This window comes from Carcharodon carcharias, chromosome 17 (genome assembly GCF_017639515.1).
Source record: "Carcharodon carcharias isolate sCarCar2 chromosome 17, sCarCar2.pri, whole genome shotgun sequence".
Taxonomy (NCBI): Eukaryota; Metazoa; Chordata; class Chondrichthyes; order Lamniformes; family Lamnidae; genus Carcharodon; species Carcharodon carcharias.
This window is the reverse complement of record NC_054483.1, coordinates 24,518,341-24,543,999: the sequence shown is the minus strand read 5'-3', so window position 1 is coordinate 24,543,999 and position 25,659 is coordinate 24,518,341. Positions and strand designations below refer to the sequence as shown.

The window sequence follows — 25,659 nt, the reverse complement described above, 5'->3', positions numbered from 1 at the left end:
CAAGATGACCCAGAGCAAACACATCTGTACCAAGTGTTTGCGGCTCAAGGCACTTGGGATTCGATTTGAGGAGCTGGAATCCGAGCTGCAGACATTGCGCCACATCAGGGTGGGGGAGAGTTACCCGAACACTTTGCTCCAGGAGGCGGTCACACCCCTCAGATTAGGTTATTCAACTTTGGTCTGTGATCAGGGACAGGAGGGTGTGACTGCAGGTGAGACAGGTATGGGAACCCAGGGGGTAGCATTCGAGGAGCCATGGCCTCTACAATTGTCCAACGAGGTTCTTGCAAGCTGCGTGGACAAAAGTGGAGACTGCGGGGAGGATGAGCGAACTAACCATGGTACCATGGTACCATGTAGCCATTCAAGTGGGGGGAGGAAATAGGAATGTAGTAGTGGAAGTGGACAGTATAATTAGTGGATAGATTATGTTCTCTGCAGCTGTAAGCATGATTTCCGAAGGCTGTGTTGCCTGCCCGGTGCCAGGGTTAAGGACATCTCCTCAGGTTTGGAGAGGAACTTGGATTGGGAAGGGAGGGATCCTGTTGTCATTGTCCATGTTGTTAACAACAACATTGATAGGACTAGAAAGGCGGTTCTGCTAAAAGAATTTGAACAGTTAGGAGCTAAATTAAAAAGCAGAACCTCCAAGATAATAATCTCAGGATTACTTCCTGAGCCATGAGCAAACTGGCATAGGGTAAATAAAGACAAGGGGTTAAAGGTGTGGCTAAAAAATTGGTGTGGGAGGAATGGGTTTCAGTTCATGGGGCACTGGCACCAGTACTGGGGTAGAAGGGAGCTGTTCCAGTGGGACGGGCTTCACTTGAATCGTGCTGGGACCAGTGACCTGGAAAATCAAATAACCAGGGCTATTGGGAGGGCTTTAAACTAAATAGAGGGGGAGAGGGTTCTGGAGAGGAGATACATAGGCTTACAAAGCAAAGGGATATGGCAACCTTGCAGGGCAGCTATTTAGGTAATAATACCCTGAATGTGACAGGAAGGGACAGGGTCGACAAACATATAAAAACAGCAGCAAATAGGGTCAAAGGCTGAAAAAATGGTAACAAGGCAAAATTAATGGCTCTTTACTTAAATGCACATAGTATTCAGAATGGAATAAACAAATTAACAGCTCAAATAGACGTTAATGGGTATGATCTTAAAACCATTACGGAGACATGGTTGCAAGGAAGTCAAAGTTGGGAACTAAATGTTCAGGGGTATGTGACTTTTTGAAAGGACAATGCAGGAAGGAAAGGGTGGTGGGGTAGCTTTGTTAGTATGAGATGGATTAAGTACAATAGCAAGAACTGATCTTGGATCGGAGGATGTGGAATCCAAATGGATGGAGATAAAAAATAATAAGGGAAAGAAGAAGCGGGAGTAGTCTATAGGCCTCATAACATTAGCTATAGTGTAGGACAAAGAATAAATCAGGAGACAATGAGGCCATTTAAAAAAGGCAGTACATTAATCATGGGTGACTTTAATCTTCATGTAGATTGAGAAAATTAAAATGGCAGAGGTAGCCATGAGCAAGAATTCATAGTGCATTCAGACAGTTTCCTAGAACAATATGTTGTGGATCCAACCAGGGGTGAGGCTATTTTGGATCTGCTAATGTGTAATGAGGCAGGTTTAATAAATGATCTCAGAGTAAAAGGTGCCCTAGGAAACAGTGACCATAACATGGTAGGATTTTGCATTCAGTTTGAGAGTGAGAAACTTGGGTTGGTAACAACTCTGCTAAACTTAAATAAGGGTAATTACAAAGGAATGAGGGCAGAGTTGGCTGGAGTGGACTGGGAAAGGAGTTTAGCAGAAAAGATGCTTGATGAACAATGGCAGACATTTAAGAAAATAGTTCATGACTCACAACAAAAGATATATCCCAGTGAGAAAGAAGGGGATAAACCAACCATGGTTAACCAAGGAAGTTGAGGATAGTATCAAATTGAAAGAAAAAAGCATACAATGTGGCAAAGATTAGTGATAAACCAGAGGATTGGGGAAGTTTAAAAAAAACAACAAAAGATGACCAGAAAAATGAGGGAGAAAATAAATTTTGAGGGTAAACTAGCAAGTAATAGAAAAATGTACACGAAGAGCTTCATTAAGTATATAAAAAGGAAGAGAGGGAGCCAATTTGAACATTGGCTCCTAAGAGAATGAGGCTGGGGAAATAAAAATGGGGAACCAGGAAATGGCAGAGGAGTTGAACAATTCTTTGTATCAGTCTTCATGGTGGAAGACACCAATAGCATTCCAAAAACACTAAGTAATCACGGGGCAAAAAGTGGGGGAAGAAATATATACAATAACTATCACAAGAAAATCTAATGGGGCTCAAGGCTGATAAGTCTTCTGGGCCTGATGGGTTGTGTCCTAGGGTGTTAAAGGAAGTAGCCACAGAGATAGTGGATACACTGATGGTAATCTTCCAAGAATCCTTAGATCCTGGAAAAGTCCCAGAGGATTGGAAAATTGCCACTGTAACATCTTTATTCAAAAAGGGAGGGAAACACAAAAGGTAACTTTAGGCTAGTTTTAGCTTAACATCTGTCATTCAGAAAATGTTAGAGTCTATTATAAAGGATGTAATCACAGAACATTTAGAAATACATAATATAATCAAGCAGAGTCAGCATGGCTTCATGAAGGGGAAATCATGCCTGGACAAATGTATTAGAATTCTTTAAAGAGGTATCAAGCAGGATAGATAAAGGGGAACTAGTAGATGTAATATATTTGGATTTCCGAAGGCGTTTGATAAGGTACTGCACATCAGGCTACTTAATAAGATAAGAGCCCATGGTGTTGTATTAGCATGGATAGAGGATGGGCTAACTAATAGAAAACAAACAGTTGGGTTAAGGGGGCCATTTTCAGGATGGCAACCTGTAACTAGTTGGGTGCCACAGCAATCAGTGCTGGGGACACAATTATTTACAATATATATATTAATGATTTGGATGGGGGAAGTGAATGTACGATCGCAAAATTTGTTAATGACACAAAAATAGGAGGGAAGGCAAGTGGTGAGGATGACACAAAGAGTCCACAGAGGGATGAAGACAGGTTAAGTGATTGAGCAAAAACATGGCAGATGGAATATAATATGGGGAAAATGAGAGGTAATGCACTTTGGCAAGAAGAATAGAGGAGCTGATTATTTTTTAAATGGAGAAAGACTGCAGATAGCTGCAGCACAGAGGGATTTGGGGGTCCTGGTGCATGAATCACAAAAAGCTAGCATACAGGTTCAGCAGGAATAGGGAAGGCAAATGGAATGTTGGCCTTTATTTCAAAGGGAATGGAGTATAAAAATCGGAAAGTCTTGCTAAAACTATACAAAGCACTAGTTAGACCACACCTAGAATACTGTGAACAGTTTTGGTCCCCTTATCTAAGGAAAGATATACTGGCATTGGAGGCAGTCCAGAGAAGGTTCACTAGGTTGATCCTGGGGATGGAGGGATTTTCTGATGAAGAGAGATTGAGTCAGTTGGACCTGTACTCATTGGAGCTTATAAGAATGAGAGGTGACCTTATTGAAACATATAAGATTCTTCAGGGGCTTGACAGGGTGGATGCTCGGAGGGTGTTTCCCCTTGTGGGAGAGTCTAGGACCAGAGGGCATAATCTCAGAGTAAGAGGTCGCCCATTTAAAACACAGATTAGGAGGAATTTCTTCTCTCAGAGGGTAGTGAATCTGTGGAATTCTTTACTGCAGAGGGCTGCAGAGGCTGGGTTGTTAATTATATTCAAGGCTGAGATAGACAGATTTTTAATCAGTAAGGGAATCGAGGGTTATGGGGGAAAAGGCAGGAAAGTGGAGTTGAGGATTATCAGATCAGCCATGATCTCATTGAATGGCAGAACAGACTCGATGGGCCGAATGGTCTACTTCTGCTCCTACATCTTATGGTCTTAAAGGCGGGAATGTGAGTGGTGAGGAGGATGTTAAGAGGCTTCGAGGCGATTTAGACAAGTTGACTGAGTGGGCAAATACATGGCAGATACAGTATAACGTGGATAAGGGTGAAGTTATCCACTTTGGTAGGAAACAGAATGGCAGAGTATTATTTAAATGGTGATAGATTGGGAAATGTTGATGTAGAAAGGGACCTGGGTATCCTTGTACACTAATCACAGAAGCATGCAGGTGCAGCAAGCAGTTAAGAAGGCAAATAGTATGTTGGCCTTCATTGTGAGAGGACTTGAGTACAGGAGCAAGAATGTCTTACTGCAGCTGTACAGGGCCTTGGTGAGACCACACCTGGAGTATTGTCTGCAGTTTTGGTCTCCTTACCTAAGAAAGGATATACTTGCCATCGAGGGAATGCAGTGAAGGTTCACCAGACTGATTCCTGGGATGGCAGGATTGTCGTATGAGGAGAGATTGGGCCGACTAGGCTGGAGTTTAGAAGAATGAGAGGGGATCTCATTGAAACATAAAAAATTCTGACAGGCTTGGACAGACTGGATGCAGAGATGATATTTCCTCTGGCTCGGGGGGCTCTAGAACAAGGGGTCACAATCTCAGGATACGGGGTAGGCCATTTAGGACTGAGATGAGGAGAAACTTCTTCACTCAGAGGGTGGTGAACCTGTGGAATTCTCTACCACATAAAGCTAAGGAGGCCAAGCCACTGAATATATTTAAGAAGGAAATAGATAGATTTCTATACTCGAAAGGCATCAAGGGGTATGGGGAGAGAGCAGGAGTACGGCATTGAGATAGAGGATCAGCCATGATCACATTGAATGGAGGAGCAGGCTCGAAGGACTGAATGACCTACTCCTGCTCGCTATGTTTCAGCCTAGATCATGCGATCAAGAGTCTGGAACAGACTCTGGACTGACAAGCTGCTGTTTAAAGCCATATTTTCTTTTAAAATATGGAAGAACATTGCATTATCTGCTCATTTGGAAGCTGACCTAGATTTTTTGACTGGGAGCAAGCATGCCTTTTCTAAGAAATCACCTGACCAGCATAGGATTTGAGGTGGAAGAGCTTCTGTGCACTGCAATTATTTTAATGGGAAAAAAACTGGTTTAAAGGTAAAGGCTCATGATTTACTGGAAATCACATGACAGAGATGAGCTTTGAATGTTGGGCTTGGATTTTTTAAATTCAGTTGGGACTGAACTGAGAAAGGGACAACTGCCTAGCTCGCACTCTCTTTGTCTTGCCTGAAATCGGGCGATGGTCAGTATCCAGCTCAGAACCCTCATCTCAGTGGAATTTGTCTGTCTTTGGAAACCTGAGAGGCTGAGACAAGGAGGATTGATCCAGCTCTATTCTCATCTATGCCAAAACTCTTTTGGTTAGAACCAATACCACTCTTCAGCCAATTCAATTCACTCCATGTGATATCAAGAAATGGCTGAAGGTACTGGATACTGCAAAGGCTGGGACTGAAGACTCCAGAGCATGTCGCGCTCCTAGCCAAGCTGTTCCAGAACAGTTTCAACACTGGCATCTACCCGGCTATGTGGAAAATTGCCCAGGAATGTCCTGCACACAAAAAGCAGGACAAATCCAACCTGGCCAGTTACTGCCCCATCAGTCTACTGTCAATCACCAGTAGAGTGGTGGAAAGGGTCATCAAGATTGCTATCAAGTGATACTTGCTTAGCAATAAACTGCTCATTCATGCTCAGTTTGGGTTCCTCCAGGGCCATTCATTTCCTGACCTTGTTACAGCCTTGGGTCAAACATGGACAAAAGAGCTGAACTCCTTAACACCAAGGCAGCATTTGACTGAGTGTAGCAACAGGGAACCCTAGCAAAACTGGAGTTAATGGGAATCAGGGGGATAAATCTCCACTGGTTGGAGTCATACCTAGCACAAAGGAAAATAGCTGTGGTTGTTGGAGATCAACCATCTCAGTTCCAGGACATCACTGTAGGAGTTCCTCAGGTTAGTGTCCTAGGCTCAACTATCTTCAGCTGCTTCATCAATGACCTTCCTTCCATCATAAGGTCAGAAGTGGGGATGTTCGCTGATGATTGCACAATGTTCAGCACCATTCACAACTCCTCAGATACTGGAGCAGCCCATGTCCAAATGCAGCAAGACCTGGATAATATCCAGGCTTGAGTTGACAATTGCCATGTAACATTTGAGCCACACAAGTGTCAGGCAATGACCATCTCCAATAAGAGAGAATCCAACCAATACCCCTTGATGTTCAATGGCATTACCATCGCTGAATCCCCTACCATCAACATCCTGATGGTTACCATTGACCAGAAACTGAACTGGACTAGCTATATAAATATTGTGGCTACAAGAACAGATCAGAGGCTGGAAATCCTGCAGTGAGTAACTTGCCTCCTGACTCCCCAAAGCCTGTCCACCATCAGCAAGGCACAAGTCAGGAGCATGATGGAATACTTGTCTAGATGAGTGCAGGTCCCACAACACTTAAGAAGCTTGACACCATCCAGGACAAAACAGCCCACTTGATTGGCACCACACCCACAAACATTCACATCCTCCATCACCGACGCACAGTAGCAGCAATGTGTACCAACTACACCATGCACTGTAGGAAATCACCAAGTCTCCTTAGACAGTGCCTTCCAAACTCACCACCTCTACCATCTAGAAGGACATGGGCAGCAGATACATGGGAATACCACCACCTGGAAGTCCCCCTCCAAGTCACTCACCATCCTGACTTGGAAATATATGGCCGTTCCTTCACTGTCAGTGGGTCAAAGTCCTGGAACTCCCTCCCTAACAGCACTGTGGGTGTACCTACACAGCATGGACTGCAGTGGTTCAAGAAGGCAGCTCACCACCACCTTCTCAAGGGCAGTTAGAGATGGGCAAGAAATGCTGGCCCAGTCAGCGATGCCCACATCCCGAGACATCTACTGGAACAAGGGATCTCCAGACTAACAGTGTCAAAACCTTGTCAACTTTATCCTGTATTTTTATAAAGCCTATCCTCCAAAGCCCATCTCTGGAGAGACCCTGACCGTTTGTCCTGTGTGCGTGTGTGTGTGTGTGTGTGGGTGTGTGCTGATATGTGTGTGTGTGTAGGTGTGTGTGTGTGTGGGTGTGTGAGGGTATGTGTGGGGGGGTGTGTGTGCGGGGGGGTGTGGGTGTATGAGTGTGAGTGTGGGTGGGTGTGTAGGTGTATGGGTGTGAGTGTGGGTGTGGGTGTATGGGTGTGTGTGTGGGTATGTGTGTGTGGGTGTGTGTGTGGGTGTGTGTATGTGTGTGCATGTGGGAATGTGTGTGGGAATGTGTGCGTGGTTGGGTGTGTGAGTGTGTGGGTGTACATGTGTGTGTGTGGGGGGGGGGGGTATGTGTGTGGGGGGGCATTTGTGTGTGTCTGTGTGTGGGTGTATGTGGATGTGTGTGTGTGTGTGTGGGTATGTGTGGGTGTGTGTGCGCACATTTTACAATTGTCTGTTAACCAGTTCTTGCAACTTCTTTTAGAAAATAAATTTTGTTTAATAATAAATCAATCATTCTGAATTTATTGAAAGAAGCCTGGTTAAAGTTTCTTTTATTCTGCGTCTCGCAGTAGTGAAGGTTAGTAATTGGCCATTTTGGTGAGTGAATTAAACCTTTAAACTAACAGTACAATGTGTGAAGTAGTGGGGCTAGATAATCTGTGCACTCCTCCCATCCCTGTTGTAATTAGAAATGACAGTCATGACTGACACCGAACTGACAGAGCAGCAGATTAAAACCAGCACGAGATTTCCATGATGTAAATTGATTGTGTTGTTTGAAGTGTAGGTAAAAGCACACATGGTGTGATGGTCTTTCTTCAGGTGTGTGGCTTGGCACTGGGTCTTATTAGGATTTTCACATCTGAATCTGTTACATACATAAGCACACACATACACTTCCAATTGCATGAGAGAGCTAGGAGCGAACTCCCACTCTACTGAGACGGTGACTCTTTCAAGCGTGTCCAAGAAATTTTTAAAAACTGTCCAACAAACACACAGATCAAAAGCTGCTACCACCCCTCCAGCTGGAGGAGAAATCAATGGCAATTTCTTTCTTAATTATTCTTAACCCCTGCAGGCAACGTCTTATCCAGTGATGGACGTTTTTCTCCGAGACTGCAGGTTTGAGGAGATTGAACCAAATTCCTGTCAAGTTGTCCAGCACTCCTGCTGGTGACCACGTAGTGGCAGCATTACACAAAGGACAAGCTGCCTTCAAAGTGACTGCTGTTCTTTCTGTCTGATCATTCGGGCCTCACACAGTGTGTGTGACAGAAGATGTGGTGTGGGGAGGGGGTAGGGCTGAGTGGAGTGGTTGATATTTCCTTTTTAGTTAGCACTGAGATATTGAAAAATAATACAATCCATTTCTGCTGAACAGGAGTATGTCCTCTCCAGAAGTAAGCTAACAGCAAGATGAGAATCTTCTCCAAGCGCCTGGCCCATTGAAGTTCGTCTTTCCATCAGTAAGAGTATTCACCTGGACTTATCCAGAGTATCAGAAACTCCACACGTTTCATTTGTTGACTCCTCCCTTGTGATGACCAGGCTGTTTTCAGGCAATTTTTCAAGGTAACAATCACACTTTTAATTTCCCTGTCTGTATCTCTGGAGACCAGCACACCCCCACCCCTCCCCTCCAACCCCACCAACCACGACCCCCTGCACCCCCCCACCACCGCCCCCCCCCCCACCCCCTCCCCCCATAATGCCATTCTGTCTGTATCTTTGGAGTCTCCCCTGGTTTATTAAAACGAGATCCTTGGATGTTCACTATGTCCTTCTAGCCACAGAGGGAGAGGGTGTTTGGGACAATGCCACTGCCTCAGTCTCTCTCTCTCTCTCTCATTGCAGATTAATTTGTTCGCTCTCCGTGTGCTTCATTCTCACTGGCTTCCTCTCTCTCTGCCTCTCTCTGGTCCTCACACCATAGATTCCCTCTCTCTCTCTGCCTCACACTGAGCCTCACACTATATATTCCCTCTCTCTCTGCCTCTTTCTGGTCCTCACACTATAGATTCCCTCTCTCTCTGCCTCTGGCTGATCCTCACACTATACATTCCCTCTTTCTGGCTCTCACTGATCCTTACACTATAGATTCCCTCTCTCTCTCTGCCCCTCACAGATCCTCACACTATAGATTCCCTTTCTCTCTCTGCTCCTCACTGAGCCTCACACTATAGATTCCCTCTCTCTTTGCCCCTCACTGATCCTCACACTATCGATTCCCTCTCTCTCTCTCTGCCCCTCACAGATCCTCACACTATAGATTCCCTTTCTCTCTCTGCTCCTCACTGAGCCTCACACTATAGATTCCCTCTCTCTCTGCCCCTCACTGATCCTCACACTATCGATTCCCCCTCTCTCTCTCTGTCCCTCACTGATCCTCACACTACAGATTCCCTCTCTCTGTGCCCCTCACTGAGCCTCACACTGTGGATTCCCTCTCTCTACTCCTCACTGATCCTCACACTATAGATTCCCTCTGTCTCTGCTCCTCACTGAGTCTCACACTGTGGATCCCCTCTCTCTCTGCCTCTCACGGATCCTCACACTATAGATTCCATCTCTCTCTGGCTCTGTCTGATCCTCACACTATAGATTCCCTCCCTCTGCCCCTCACTGATCCTCACATCACAGATTCTTTCTCTCTGCCTCCCTCTGATCCTCACACTATACATTTCCTCTCTCTCTGCCCCTCACTGATACTCACACTATAGTTTCCCTCTCTCTCTGCCTCTGTCTGATCCTCACACTATAGATTCTTTCTTTCTCTCTCTGCCTCCCTCTGACCCTCACACTATAGGTTTCCTCTGTAACTTTCTCTCTCCATGACTCACTTTCACTTATTACCTGTGAGTGGGGAACTTATTTTCTTCAACCCTGGAGCCTCCGTGCAAACTGATGGTTTTATTCACCTGCAGGCATGATGACCCCAGAGTTTGATACTCCATAACTCACCTGTTTGCTGCTTCCGTCTCTCTGTCCTTTGGTGTTTCAGTCTCTGGCTCTGTGCCTCTCTATATTTTTTCTGCCTCTGTCTCTCTGTGTTTCTGTCTCTCTGTCTGTCTGTCTCTCTCCCTCTTTGTGTTGATGCCTCTCTGTCTGTCTGTTTGTTTGTCTGTCTCCCTGTCCCTCTCTTTCTACTTCTCTCTCTCTCTGTCTGTTTGTCTGTCTTTGTGTTTCTATCTCTCTCTGTCCCTCTCTAACTACCTCTCTCTCTCTCTCTCTCCATCTGCCTCTCGTGCCCACAAACTCCAGTGGGAGAGTTCTGTTGTGGAAGTTATTATCTGCCATCAGTAAGACTATTCCTCTGGATGGTAAGTGACAGGCAGATGCTGAACGAAGAATCTCCCGCTCATCAATGTGGATTCTCAGCACATCCCGTGTGTTACACTTGCTGGCATTCCCAGGCAGCAGATACATGGGAACATCACTACCTGCAATTTCCCCTCCAAGTCACACACCATCCTGAATTGGAAATATATCGGCCGTTCCTTCACTGTCGCTGGGTCAAAATCTTGGAACTCCCTCCGTAACAGCTCTGTGGACTGCGGCGGTTCAGGAAGGCAGCTCACCACCACCTTCTCAAGGGCAACTAGGGATGGGCAATAAATGCTGGTCCAGCCAACGATGCCCACATGCCAGCAAATAATAAGTAAAATGACACTTTTACCAGTAAATAATAAGTAAAATAATAAAAAGGACACACCCCCTGGCCGGCCCTCTCATCCCAACCTGATAAATAGACCTTCCCAGCAGCTTCTACAATCTGAATCTGCAAATGCAGGTTTCTTTCCGTGTCCCTACTATCCATGACAACAATTCTATTGAAAGAAATGGACACATTTAAGCCACAATCTGTTTCCAGGTTAAATCGAAAGGGAGTCAGGTTTCTGTCTGGACTGGAAGCTTTCGCTGGACACCCGCCGGCTGTCTGGCAGGGAATGTTCTCGGGTCACTAGCGGATGGAGTTTCATTCTGCCCGAGTACTGACTGATGGGGGCAAAACCCGTTTCTCCGTCCGGAGCAAGTGGGGCAAGAAGTGGGGCATCAAAGCGGTTCCTCCACCACTTGGGCGGGGGAGCGGGGGGGTTGGGGGGGTGGGGGGCGGGGTTCCTGTTTGAAATTTGTAACGAGTTAAGACTAAAAGGCAAAATAAAGTTTCTCTCTAGTGTATTCGATGAAAAGGCCCGACACTTCCTTGTCTGATGTTGGGGATTTCCGCCTTTCAGTGTCTGACTGCATTGAAATAGCAACAGGAATGAAGCGGGTCAGACAGCTTTTGGAACTGGCTGCAGTCTAGTTTTCACTTATTGAAGGAGCGGGTTGAACACTGGTACTCGGTGATCTGAAATGAGAGAGAGAGAGAGAGAGAGAAAGTGTGTTTGCAGCCCCCTTCCGTGTCCTGACTTGCACACCAGCCGGTGAGCAAGCGCTTGTCGCCCAGTGTGTGTGCTGGGCGGTTAATGGACCACTCGAGCGGGAATGGTGACATGAAGAGGGCTGAAGGCTGACCGACTCGTCAAGCGTGGCGAGATCGAATGGCTCGCCGTGACTCCTCAACTCGCCCTGGTTCTTGGCTGCTCGGGTGTGAATTTGAACGTGACTTTTAGAATTGTGAATACATTTTCACAGTCTGCCGCCCGGAGTGAGCCTTGCTCCATTTCCAATTTCATCCACTGGGAAATGCACCCAAACATCCGGATCCTCCCTCCCATCGCCGCTTGTCAACATGCGCCCAAGGTAAGAAAGGCGGGGATTGGGAATGAAGCCGCCTCGCCACTGACCATTCCTCGGGGGCCCCCAGAAACCTGCCCAGTCTGAGAGACACCAGGTAAGAGGTCATCCATCATCGGGTGTTATTCAAACCCTAAACTGAAACCCTGACCCTCCAGAGGGAGAGAGGGAAAAGCGAGATTTGATAATTGGTTCTCAGACCAATCCAGCCAGCGACCGCCAACCAACAACAGGTTTCAGTGGGAGAACTGGACAAATCCTCCTGGACTTCTGACTAACTCCCCCAATCCCCAGCGAGCGACTGCCAAAGAGCAGCGTCAAATACCCCCGCACTAACACACACACACAAACACACTAATACACACACAAACACAAACATACTAACATACATACACAAACATACTAACACACAAACACACACAAACATACTAACATCCACACACAAACATACTAATACACACAAACACACACACAAACATACTAACACACAAACAAACACACACAAACATACAAACACACACACAAACATACAAACACACACACAAACATACTAACATACACACAAACACACGCAAACATACTAATATACACACAAACATACAACACACACACACACAAACATACTAACACACAGATATAAACATGGCAACCTTTGCTCCAGTGTGATGCAGCTGTCAGTTGACCCCTCCCTCCGCTTCAGTCCCAACCTGTCCAACCCACCACTCAAGCCCATTCCAAGGCACAATCTGCCAAAGGATGCTCAATATCCCATTGGCAATTCAGTGTTGTGATCCAGCTCTCTGACCCTCACTCCTGAGGGGAGGGGGAGAGAGGGGGAGAGAGCAGAGGAGGAAGGGGCAGAGGGGGAGGGGAAAAGGAGAGAAGAGAAGGGAAGGGAGAGGAGGGGGAAGGAGGGGGGAGGGGGCAGAAGGGGAGGGGAGAAGGGAGTAGAGGGGGAGAGAGGGAAGGAAGTAGAGGGGAGGAGGGGAAGTGGAAGGGGAAGAAGTGGAAGAGGGGAGGAGATGAAGAGGGGAGGAGATGAAGGGGGGAGGAGATGAAGAGGGGACGAGACGAAGAGGGCAGAAGGGAAGGGGAAAGGGGAGAGGGGAAAAGGGGAAAGGGAAGAGGGGAAAAGAGGAGAGGGGGAAAGAGGAGAGGGGATGGGGGCCATGGTGAGGGAATGGAAAAGGGAGATGGTGAGGGGAGAATGGAAGGAGTTAATAGAATATGGGAGACAGATGGAGAGGGGGAAGAGGGTGGGGCTGGATTTCACATCATTCTGATTGCTCCTTGCAGCTTGGAGATGATGGAGGTGACCCAGTCCCCAGGGCCTGTCAGTCAGTGTCAGCCTGGCTCAGCGATGGGGGCAGTGCAGTATAACTGCTGCCTGGGTACCTCAGCCCTGTGTCTGTACACATTGTTTAATGGAGCACCTTGCTGCTCTGGTCCACATTCCTTAAACAGATTTGCTGGTTAGTTTGCAAACAATGTAGAGACAAGAGGAACCATTTGTACAGGTAGAATACTGACAGTCTTTCAGCTGAGTTCAATATATCACATTGTCAGTACATGGTAACCCTCAATCATTCCTCCAGCGCGCTGTGGACTGATGTTGTGGGCCGTCAGTTACAGCATCCTTCCCAATTCTTCATTCAGACACGTGTACCCAAGACTGCCCTCATTTACAGGATTAGACAACCCTTGCTCGTCCCCTCCCCCCCCCCACCCCCCGCCACCCCTACACCCCCTCCCCCACCCGTCATGCCTCCAAATTCACCAACACAGATCATTCTCAACTGAAAATTGAGGTATTTTCACTGAGTTTCCACTTCAAGGATTTTAGCCCACGCGGTACCAAGAAAGGTCTCTGAGGGGACTTGAGAAGGTGGATCCTGGGTGGACGTTTCCCCATGTGAAGGAGTCTGGAACCAATGGACACAGTTGAAGAATAAGAGGTTTCCCATTGAGACTGAGAAGGGGAGAATTCTTTCCCCTCAGAGGGTCATTGGTCTGTGGAATTATCTTCCCCAGAGAGCAGTTGAGGCTGGCCCATGGGGCAGGAGGTGGGGAGCGGGAGCAGATAGGAAAGTGAAACTGAGGCCACAATCAGCTCAGCCATGATCTTACTGAACGGCAGAGCAGGCTCGAGGGGCCGAATGGCCTTCTCCTGCTCCTAAGTTCCGATGTTCCTACCTGATGTGGAAGCAGAATATGTTCCGGGAGCTAAAAGCCGGGATAGTTAATTCGACAAGCACCGCAGTGCAGTCGAATGCCATTACTCCCCAGTGAAATCAGAAGATTCTTTTCAAATGGGTGAACTTGAGGTAAAATCAGATGGACCTGGGTTGGAACCATTTCAGTAGCCTGGACTTCAGACTCGCCTCTCTTCTGACATGACTGCCGAACCGAGCTTCACATCTCCGTCCGCTTTGATTCAATGGGTTCAGTGACTCCTTCTCCAATTAAAGGCCGGAAGGGACGTGGCCGGACCTCTTGTCAATCTCCGGCATGGGATGGTTCTCCTCTGCACAATGTCAGCATCCTGCTCCGTACACGACCAGGCTTGTCCTTTTGGGTTTTAATTGAGTCTAATCGGCTGGACCTCCCTTCCTCCCTTGCGTGAGGTTGGAGGTTTGAAGGGGGTGACAATACACTTCGAACGGACACAGTCTGCAATTCGAGGGGACCTCGGGGCGCTCAACTCCTCAACTTCCTTTTTAAAAAGGCGTTCAAATCTTTTCCCTCACTTTTCAAGGATGTCTGCCATTTACCTGCATCAGTTTCTTATCTGAGACCAGGTCGAGCAGTGAGACGGTGTTAGTCCCACATCCCTCTTCGTCTTTGATCACTGCCTTTAACCTCCACATGTCACTTCCACAATCGGCTGTCACTGGCCAAAGCCTGTCTTACCTGTAAGTCGGGTACACCAAGCTGGTCAGAAGTCTTGGACATGGGGATGACTCTTCCCCTCCGCCCCCCACCCACCTCCCCCCCACCCCCCCCAGCCCGGCAGGAGTTCTCTCCAGTTTTAGCAGTGTGGGTATCACAGACCAATGTGCGAATACGGGTGCATATGGGACTAAGCCAGGCAGTGATACTGAAATGGTAGTATGGATAATGAAAACTTCGAAATGGAAAAATCTAAAGATGGGTCTTGAGGATTTCCAGTGATGGGGCTGTGACTATTTCCTTCGGCAGCTTGTTCCATTGTGGGATTGTTCTTGGCGAGAAAGATTCTTCATACACTGTCTTGGAAACAAATGGCTTTAGCAGTTTGCCTGGTGATTTGTCCTTGCCCGAGGGCACCAGGTACTTGTTTCTGTCAGCTGCCACTAGTCCATTCCGTGTTTTACACAACACGCTCATGAGTTTAGAGCTCCATCCATCTCACTTGTAAACTCAAACGGCCCATTTGGGGAGCCCCAGTGAACCGGCCCATTTGGAAACAAGCGAGGACATCTGAACATCCCCAATCTCGCCCTTGTATTTGGAGAATCTGTTCGTCCGAGAAAGTTGTGGACTTCAAATGTGACCGAAACCAAATGAGATGAAGCTGGTGGAGAAGCTGGAGCGGTCTCTGCCGCTCAGAGCACAGCAGCTTCAGGGGAGATTGAAGAGAGCTGTTTAAAATCAGGAGGGGTTTTTGACAGAGTGGGGGAAATCGGTTCCACAGCCGGGCAGAGGGACGCGCCTTGACAAAAGGAAGAGGGGGCGAAGTGATTGGGTTTCTTTCTACTCGCCCAACTGCCCTTGTGCGGAGTGCACTGCTTCAGGGTGACCGGCAGCACGTTCAATGGCAACTTGCAAAGGGGAATTTGGAATTTCTCCGTCTCCAGGACCATCCCTCACCCCACCCCCTCGCCCCCTTGAATTCTTTCAAAGAGCCGGCACCAGCGTGATGGGCCAAACGGCCTCTTCCTTCGTTGGCCGACGGGAAAGACGCTTTGGTTTGAGGACCTGCCAGTGGCTGGCGGGGGGATATCGGTTGAAAGGCCGACACCTGTGGCACGGTCACCCAACACCATCAGGGAGTCCTCTTGTGGGGGCAGAGAGGGGGGGCGGGGGGGGAAGGGGAATCAGCAATGTTAACTGAAACAGCTATCCGGCCCCGAGCGTCAACTCAACCGAGGGAAAGACAGCCTCTTGTGATCAGGCCTCGGTGAGAATTACCGAACGCTTCATCCTCACAGGCTTTGTCTGCAGCGTTCTGAGAAATTGGGGCTGAGGGCAAGTAAACAGGTCTTCCACTTATCATTACAGTGACAGCAGGTTTACCACACGCTCGGAGACCAGGTGTGTCAGAGAGTGCTGAATCTCACCGCGGTCAGCAGTGGATTCTGTTCACCGCCCCCTCCCACCCCCCCACACCCCCCTACCCCGGTGCTTCGGAAACCATCGAGTAGAGCCCAGCTTTGGACACAAGTGGATCCTCGGGGAATAAATGGCACCCGTATTTAATCCACAGAGGATTGAAGACACCAGCACCATCTCTAGTAGCTGCTTTCCATACCTTCGCATAGAGGTCATGCTAACCATTTTTTGCCAACAGAATATTACTCCCAATGGAACTGCTTTACATTGAAATATTGCAACCTTAGCCGCGGCTGGAAGAAACCCCAAGTACTGTGGATGCTGCGATGCTGAAAGAGATTCTCCCAAACATCTGCTTTCGGTCTCAAGCGGCCATCAGGACTTGAATGAAGCTCTGAGAAAGCGGACGAAAGGCCCAGTGACTGTGAGGAAACGTTGCTCCGATTGAGCGGGTCTCTCCTTCCGCCTGACAGCCGGGCCATTCTGCCCCAAACAAAAGCAGGCCATCAGTGGCGGCCTCCTCCTGACACATCGAGCCCCATTTCTCCCTCAGCCAGCTCACTCACTCCGGCCTGCCGAAGCAAGCCGAGGCCACCCAGCCAAGGGATCCAGCCTCACGGGCAGGCGAGAGGCGGGGGACATGCTCCCGAGTTTCTGTCAGGCCTGCTCGCAGACAGGGGAAAAAGCGCCTGCGCTGCTCTCTGCTGCCTGAGCCCCGAATGCACAATAACATGATAAATTGAACAAACAGTGACCCAGGGACACCCACTCAAACAAAACTAGCACAAGCCAAAGGCGAAGCGGGCGGAAGTGCCCTTGCCAATCGCTTCTCATGGAGCTGGACACTGTCCAGAAGCTTGGACTGCACATATCATCTCACACTGGATTTATCCCCTCTTTTCTATGGTGTGGTTTACACACAATTCCATAGGCACCTTCCATATCAACGCCTTGCTCATATACACACAACGCATAAAGATCTCACCTTACAAAGTACTTAAAGTACAGAAGCAGGCTTTTCGGCCCAACTGCTCCGTGCTGGTGTTAATGATCCACCCCAGGTTCATTCAATTCCCTTCATCTCACTCCATCAACAGATCCTTCTATTCCTTTCTCCCGCATGCGTTTATCCAGCTTCCCCTTAAATACATCTCTACGATTCACCTCAACCACTGCCTTTGGGAGTGAGTTCCACTCTCTGGGTAAAGAAGTTTCTCCTGTATTCTCTATTGGACCGCTTCTATGTTCTCTAGTTCTGCTCACACCACAAGTGCAAACATCTTCATTCGGTCTACACTCTCAAACATTTCTAGAGTAAACACTCGTGCGCGTACAGATGATAACATGTATATATCTATATGCGTGAGAGATATTGCTTCTCCACATGAACAAGGCCTTTATATGCAACAAATATTTTACATCAGAAACACTCGTTTAAGTTACATATACATGTATGTATCGCATCTTACTAAAGTTGTGTGTATGTGAGAGTTAATTCTGCATTCCAAGTAGTTTTCACATGTCATTCCTCAGGACAATTCCATTCCTTCTGCAGACAGCCGCTTCCCATTCTGTTCCCAGTCTTTAAACACATAGTCTCGCTGTCCGACAGATAAATATCATCTGCTCACTAGACTCTACAAACACTCAACGGCAAAAACCCTCTTCCTTTTTTAGAAACATTTCACCGCATTGTGTCTTTTTTAACCATTTCAGACACAAAACCTGACTGCAGTCCCTTCAGTAGAGCCGCTTCCATTTGCTTTCCTACTCTCCAGGTGCCATCGCCAACTGGAAACCGAGCTCACAGCTAATTTACAATTCCGCTTTTCCCAGTCTGTGGAGATGGGCCGGTGTGCTCGCTACATCATTATGTGTGTATGTATATATATATATTAAAATAAAGTTAACCTGGACGCCCTCGAAAATTCCCAGAGGGTTCATAGTTCATAATCAGCAATTGCAATGAGAATTGAGGAGTCTTAAAGAGTTGAAGAGACTCGCTCTCCCAGTTTAACGAATGAAAGAATGTCCTCACCACTGCATACGTTGAAGGAACCTCTCATTCCAGTGAGCATTTTCAGACTCCGCCATTTGTTTGGAGTCCACAGGTTGAAAGAGCAGGAACCTCACAGCCGGACATTGAAATCATCCTGTATTTAACTGGGACCAGCATTCGCCTCTTTCTCATTGCGACTGGCTACACTGGTGAAAAAACTTCACTTGTTACAAATGTGCAATAAGGCTTTCCTCATGTCGTCCGCTTCCGGCTGGACGTCCACTTTGTTTCCAAATTGGGACAACTTTCTTTCTTCCGCATATTGAATCATTTTGAAAGGGTCGGGATGTCGTGTGAAGAGGAGTACAGCCGATTGGGGTTGAGAAACCCCTGGGGCGGGGAGGGAGGGAGGAGGAGGAGGGGTGGGGGGGGTGGTGGTTGGAGGTGGGGGGGGGTGGGGTGGTGCTGAGACACGTGTCCACACGCCAGCCAATAGGACATCCAAAATGATAAGGTAAATCCACTCGACATGAAGGAACGTCACATCGTGCCCAGGGTGAGTTCAGTCCTGAAAGGCTCCACTTATCTTATCCTGGGGTTGCGGCTCTGGCAAGAGCAGGTGCCGTTATTCTGGGTGGGCTCCTTGTTTTGCATTTCGATTTCAACCCAGCTGCTGTTATCACCTGGACAATCCCTTCCCCCTCACATCAGGGATTTGCCTCTTCTAGTTGAAATGATGCTCCCAAGCCCAGTCACCTCGACGCCATTTTCTGTCCAAGACATCCTCAAGCTGGAGGAGCAGCGGCTGTGTGCAGGTCAGTGTGTCCAGCGCCAGCAGCCGGCCGCATGCAGGCACGAGGCCCCGTGGCGGCTCGACAAGTGGCATTGCCGGAGAGTCAGGGAGATGGCGAGCAAAGGGAACGTGCGTTCCAGTCCCTCCCAACTGAACAGGAGTTCGTGCAACAGCCCGACAGAGCAGAAACAACTGGAGAGATGCGCCCACCCCAGTAAGTGGAAAGTCTTCCAAGTTACATGTCAGCCATTACATTCGCCTTAACATATTTTCCACCCCACTTGGACCTTGACTCGAAATACTGAGTAGATCTCTTAATGTGGTCTCCACTTGTGTTCTAGTTTGTGTCTTGTGATACTGGATATCGCTTTGAGTGGGTATCGGAGTCACAGCGACAGGACCATCATAAAGGATGATAATTACTGAGTGTAAACACTGGGCCAGCAAGCTAAAAGCTGAGCGTGTTAAGCGGAGTTGAGCAGCAAGCCCGTATTCCTGTCTGCTTCTTCTGTGTCCACAGGTCAAAATGTACACCCACACCATAGTTGTCATTTCACCATTAATAAATGGCTGTGTTTCATGTAAACACAAAAAGCTGTAACACACAGTGACAGAATAGTTCCACGCGAATAATCCTGGGCCCTGTGGCTCTCTCTCACACACACGCACTCATGAAATACAGATATGACCCACTCGGCTTGGAATCACTCAGACTGCTGAGTGAACACCGGCAGCGCATTAAAGACTAATTTCACTAAGTTGGTACAATTTTGCTGACCTAGATTTACAGATATTGCCCTCAAAAAGTAATTAATTCTATCGAAAACATCTTGCGATGCTTCTGAGACATGTAATGGGTGAATGAAAATGGTTTGTTTATTTGGCTATTCCGTATGAGGTTTCCGAGCAGCCCAGTTCACATTTGTTTCTTGACTGAACGACATTTCAGACTTAAAAATTGCAAAAAAAAAAATATTTTACTAAACTATTTCGATCTGATTGTTTCAGAATTAGTAATTGTAGAATAAAGTTTTGCTTAACCTATTTCTGTCTGAATTTTGACATAAATTCAAGACTTGTCCGTTAACGTTTTAATTAACCGATTTCAACAATTATACCAAAACGGTTCGTTGTCCGATTCACAGCATTTCACTGAAACTATTGCTGTCTGAAATTTGACACAATGTCGAATGCATTTTTAACTAATGTCCTGTCAACTGTGCCACGCAGTCGAACAAATAGAAACACAATCAATAAAGATTTGCTTGAACCGCGACTGGTTCAAGTGCCCCCCACACAACACAGAAACACACACACACACACACATTCGAATTGATTTCTTCCACTCGGTTTGAAATACGCCGCAAAAGGAGCGGGTTCTAAATTTTCGTTTGCACCCCCTCCTCGCTCACATTTCCCGAATCCCATTTGCATGTGTTCACACTGAGGGCGAGAGACCTGGCTTGTCCTTGATTTTTCCAAGTCAGGTGTTGTTTCGTCCCCTGTTACCCGGGGAGCAGTAAGTGAAGATTGATGTCTGGATTCTTGGTTTTTTTTTTAACTACAAGCAGGCCAAGTTCTGCCTGTTGAGCATACAATGTTACAATGAGCACAACACTCCCGAGAGAACTCCACAGGCGGGCCCATCAAAACCAAATATGACACCGGGTCACGAAAGGAGATATTCGGACCAAGGGCGCTGAGCGCTAGGGCGAGAGAGGCGGGCAGCGTGAGGCGGTCTGAGAGATTCTGTCTGGTAATTCTCTCTGTATAAACAGAATGGTTCAATGGAAAAAGAAATGACTGTCCACTCTGCAAGGCTAAAGACAAATTACCCAGAGTAACAGAAGCAGGGATCGGGGGTGCGCTGCGTCTTAGTGCGAAGAACATTTTACGATCAGATCAACGGTGGGGGCGAAGGGCAGGGGGGATGGGGAGGAGGGCCGATTCATTCGACCCATTTACCAAAGAGTGAGCGAAATCCGTCACTTCAGGACCCCCTACCCCCGGGACCGATCAGATCCGGGGAAAAGGAAAAGGGCTGGAGGTGGATTTTCCCTGCGAACTGCTGTCGGCTTGGCGGGAACGGCCAAAGAAAGAGAGAGAGGCCTTCAGTGTTTCCCGCTCACACTCGGACGGTGCCAGAACTGGAGAATGTATTCCGCCCAAAACCCAATTCTCAGCCCGTCCGGCTGCAGCTCAAAATGTGTCTCCCTCGAATGATAAAGGCCCCTTTGGAAAGTAACGAAAAGGTTTGAGGAACACAACGAACAGCAAAGTGCACCGAGATCCAACTAGTCCTTATATTGTGATCAGTGCGAATTCTCGCTGGTGAAGTCATCGTCCATTCGATATGGGGACAGAGAGGGGGGAGAAGGAAATCACCCTCGGCAGGAAAGGGCGATCACATTCACGACATTAAATAAATTCTGTGCAGATTATCCAGGTTGAAATCCGCTTTCCATTATTTGACAATTCTACTGCGCCAATTTCAGCTCAATTCTCTTTCCAAATGAAACAATGGATTTGTAATTTACAAAAAACAGTTCTGTGTATGTGTCACACCACAACATCGACCCGTGGGCGTCAATGCAAACACTGAAATCCGACATTCACCCCATTTTATCATGGGAACCCATCAATCGTCCGGGGCCTCAACACATGCTGGTTTTCAGGAATCCAAATTTGAAACTACAAAATTAACTTTTTAAAAAATCCTCAGAACGCGTTTGAACTCAGCACACAACAACGGAGCAAGGAAATAATCATAGATAGGGACTAAACTAAAGCCGAAAATACAAAAACTCCATTCCCTGATTCAGATCTCAATGAACTCCTGTGGTTAAATACAGTGACATTTTAATAAGAGCTCCCTTCACGCTGAGCCCAAGTCCGAGCGGTCAAATTTTCCCCCAAACTATTTGCAGTTAAAAGCGGGGGGAGAACCCAGGGGGAATTGCCTGTGGAAATTCCCAGTGTTGATTCTGGGAATACTGGCTGGGACAGAGAACCCTGTGATGATTAATGAACCGAGGGAGGGTTGGCTGCGGATTTTAGCCGAAGGAAGGATATTAGAATCTATTCAAATCCAACTCTCCGTCTCCAGTAGAATGGGTCAAACCGATTCTCCGATAGAAAATTGAACGTTTTTCCACATGATTTGCCAGGATTAAAGGCAATTCCACATTTCTACAGTTGGGCGAATGAACAATCATTGTGTCGGCGGCTATTCAGGCTGACTATATTTACACCGAACCCCGATTGTCAGCATTACATTTACACATAGCCCCGATTGTCCCTATAACAGTTACACCGAGCCATGATTGCCCCTGTAACATTTACACCGAACCCTGATTGTCCCTGTAACATTTACACTGAACCCTGATTGTCCCTGTAACATTTACACCGAACCCTGATTGTCCCTGTACCATTTACACTGAACCCTGATTGTCCCTGTAACATTTACACTGAACCCTGATTGTCACTGTAACATTTACACTGAACCCCGATTGCCCCTCTAACATTTACACTGAACCCTGATTGTCCCTGTAATATTTACACCGAACCCCGATTGTCCCTGTAACATTTACACTGAACCCTGATTGTCCCTGTAACATTTACACCGAACCCCGATTGTCCCTGTAACATTTACACTGAACCCCGATTGTCATTGTAACATTTACACTGAACCCTGATTGTCCCTGTAACATTTACACTGAACCCCGATTGTCATTGTAACATTTACACCGAACCCCGATTGTCCCTGTAACATTTACACTGAACCCTGATTGTCCCTGTAACATTTACACCGAACCCCGATTGTCCCTGTAACATTTACATTGAACCCCGATTGTCCCTGTAACATTTACACTGAACCCCGATTGTCCCTGTAACATTTACACTGAACCCCGATTGTCATTGTAACATTACTCCCGGGTCACAACAATGCAAGGACTTAGTCTACCAATAAAACGCCGCTCGTGCGAAGTGAGAAGCGCTCTCGCCTGTGTACACACGCGTGAGGATATATACACACATAGTACAGGCTGGTTAAAAAGTCCTTATATGGTTTCAGATAATAACCTTGGGTGTACGCTCGATAGAAGCAATCTAAAGGGCACGTGAAAATATAATTCACACAATACAATTCGAACTCCAGGCTTGAAGAGATGCACGATATTTTCTGAAGCATCGTTCACAGCAATTTCCAACAGTTCGCCGTTTTTAGCCAGTGATAATCTCATTAACACTGCATTAAAATATCAAGTGATTCTATTTTGTACGCAATTTCGTTCTCCTTGATCCAAAATCATGAACGTTTTCAGGACAAGGACCTTCCAAAGGATATGATGTATTTGATATACATTTCATATAAATACTTGATACACATACATTTGAGGTTTAAAATGTATTCTCACTGAATGGGATGACGACTTTTTTGATATTAGCTGGACGTCTCTTTCAAATATTTATACATTAATGCATATTATATAAGACACCCGATACCGATGTCATCGAAAAACCTTGAAGTTTTGCGATGCAGTAAGAATTCTGCACCAGAAATGGACGGATTCTTTTTGTTGTTCAGGCTGTTCCCTCTGCAGCCCCTGGGTGAAGATTTGTAGGGGTGTGTGGTGACATTGAGAGAATCCCGCGGATGCTGCAATGATTTTTTTAAGAGGCCTGTGCAAACAGGGCAGCAAGTGCGCAGTGTGATGAGCATGAGAACTCATTCTGAGCAGGCCACTTGTCGAGCTGGAGCTGTGGATCAGTTCATCTCCAGTGCAGCGCACGCGCCAACTTGCCAGAGAATTCACGGTTTAACGGAATATTTCAACTCCATCGTTTTCCAAGCAACATGCGGGAGATTTGGAGTCTGCGTTACCTCCCACAATCGCTGGCAGGCGGAAGGTGTACTACCTTTTGTGAGTTGCAATGTTTTAGACTCTGTGAGTGTGGTCAGTCAGTCCCTGGGGGCTGAAACCCCACAGAGAAGGTCCAACCAAGGCTCCTTATTAAGCACCTTCCAAACCCGTGACCACTACCATCTAGAAGTACAAGGGGAGCAGAGGCATGGGAACACCACCACCTGGAAGTTCCTGTCCAAGTCACTCACCATCCTGACTTGGAAATATATCGCCGTTCCTTCACTGTCGCGGGGTCAAAATCCTGGAACTCCCTCCCTAACAGTACTGTGGGTGTACCTGCACCACATGGACTGCAGCGGTTCAAGAAGTCAGCTCACCACTACCTTCTCAAGGGCAACTAGGGATGGGCAATAAATGCTGGTCTAACCCGCGAAACCCACATCACGTGAATGAATATAAAAAGCTCACTACCAAAGAGAGTGGTTAAGGTGAATAGTATAGGTGGATTTCAGGGGAAGCTGGATAAACACGCGAGGGAGAAAGGAATAGGAGAATAGGCTGATAGGGCGAGATAAAGAGGGGGTGGGAGGAGGTCAGTGTGGAGCACTGATACGTTTTGGTGTTTTCAAGGATCTGCAATTCAGCGCAGATGAATCCGTTCAGTTGAAATTCCAGTTCTCTATAGCTCCCCAGAATGGGCCCAGTTAACAGGGCAGGCAGACAGACAGTTGTGTTTGGTTTTTCTGTGTGGGGCAGAGGGGTGGTTTAGTTGGCGAGGGTTCATCGGGAAGCGAAGTAAATCTGTCTCATCCTCTTTCTTACAGAAAGCGGCAGAGTCAGGGACTCGGCAGTCAGCGGGCTGAACAAGGAGTGGTCTGAAGACACCAAGCAGAGACAGAAGAGAAGAGCTCGTGTCCACTTCTCGCAGGCTCAGGTCTTCGAGCTGGAGACCCGTTTCAAGCAGCAGATGTACCTGTCGGCCCCGGAGAGAGAGCACCTGGCCAGCCTGTTGAAGCTCACCTCAACCCAAGTCAAAATCTGGTTTCAGAACCGACGCTACAAGTGCAAGAGGCAAAAGCAAGATAAGTCACTGGAGCTAGCTGGTCACCCAGTGCCACCTCGCCGAGTCGCGGTGCCAGTCTTGGTCTGGGATGGTAAACCTTTCCTCGGGAGCTCTCCGGCTAATTGCACCCCTTACAACATCACAGCCAACCCGTACCCATACAATCCAGCTGTCTACCACAGCGGTTACATAGACCTTTCTCCCAACACCAGCTATACCTGTAGCTTCACCAGGACAACCCCGGGGCCACCAGAGTGCACCACTCCCAGCAGCCTCATGGGAGACTCTACCCAGTCAAGCAACACTCCAAGGAATTCGAGCCTGGTAAAGGGGGATTTCAAATTCCCTTTCCAACACATGGATTGTAAACTGGAGAGAGAGAGAGCTTCAAGAGAGGTCCCATTCTGACTTGCAAATCAGAAGCCGGCGGGCGGGGAAACTCCGCTTGGCTTTCCATTCCTATATTCTCTCCACGGAACCTCCACATGCAAGTGGGTGAGGTCTGAGATGGTGGAAAGCAGGCCGCAAGGGGAGAGCGCGAAGGAGACTGGGTCGAACGGGCAGGTGATCTCGGATGGCTGAATTTCCCGAATTTTCACCTCCGTCCCGCCTCCCTGTTCCTCCCTGCTTTACAGTCATGTTCAACTTCACCAACTCTAATCTCCTTCTCCCACTCGGTCACTCAGCAAACTTGCTCTATGTTTTAAATGCAGCGTGTCACCGGGGATGAAGCGGTGCCGACTTTGTTCGTGTTTCACCTGCTGTTCGCTTTTTGGTGGGAAGTGAGTGCTACTTAACATTTGAAGTTGATTTGTTTTTCCAATCGCTGACTGGAAGCGTGCCCGTGCCTTGCACATCCGCGGTGCACGAGAGGGGGAAAGGGGACACTTGGAC

The 25,659-nt window shown here is 47.5% G+C and overlaps 1 protein-coding gene across 1 annotated transcript; it reads left to right on the top strand.

Moving 5' to 3' along the window:
• Positions 1-226: 226 nt before the first annotated feature.
• LOC121289614 (homeobox protein Nkx-2.5-like) lies at positions 227-25,364 on the top strand. The gene is made up of 3 exons (XM_041209236.1): positions 227-344; positions 11,648-11,737; positions 24,527-25,364. The coding sequence occupies exons 1-3, from the start codon at positions 227-229 to the stop codon at positions 25,171-25,173; spliced, it is 855 nt and encodes a 284-aa protein (XP_041065170.1). The 3' UTR covers positions 25,174-25,364.
• The last annotated feature ends 295 nt before the right edge of the window (positions 25,365-25,659 follow it).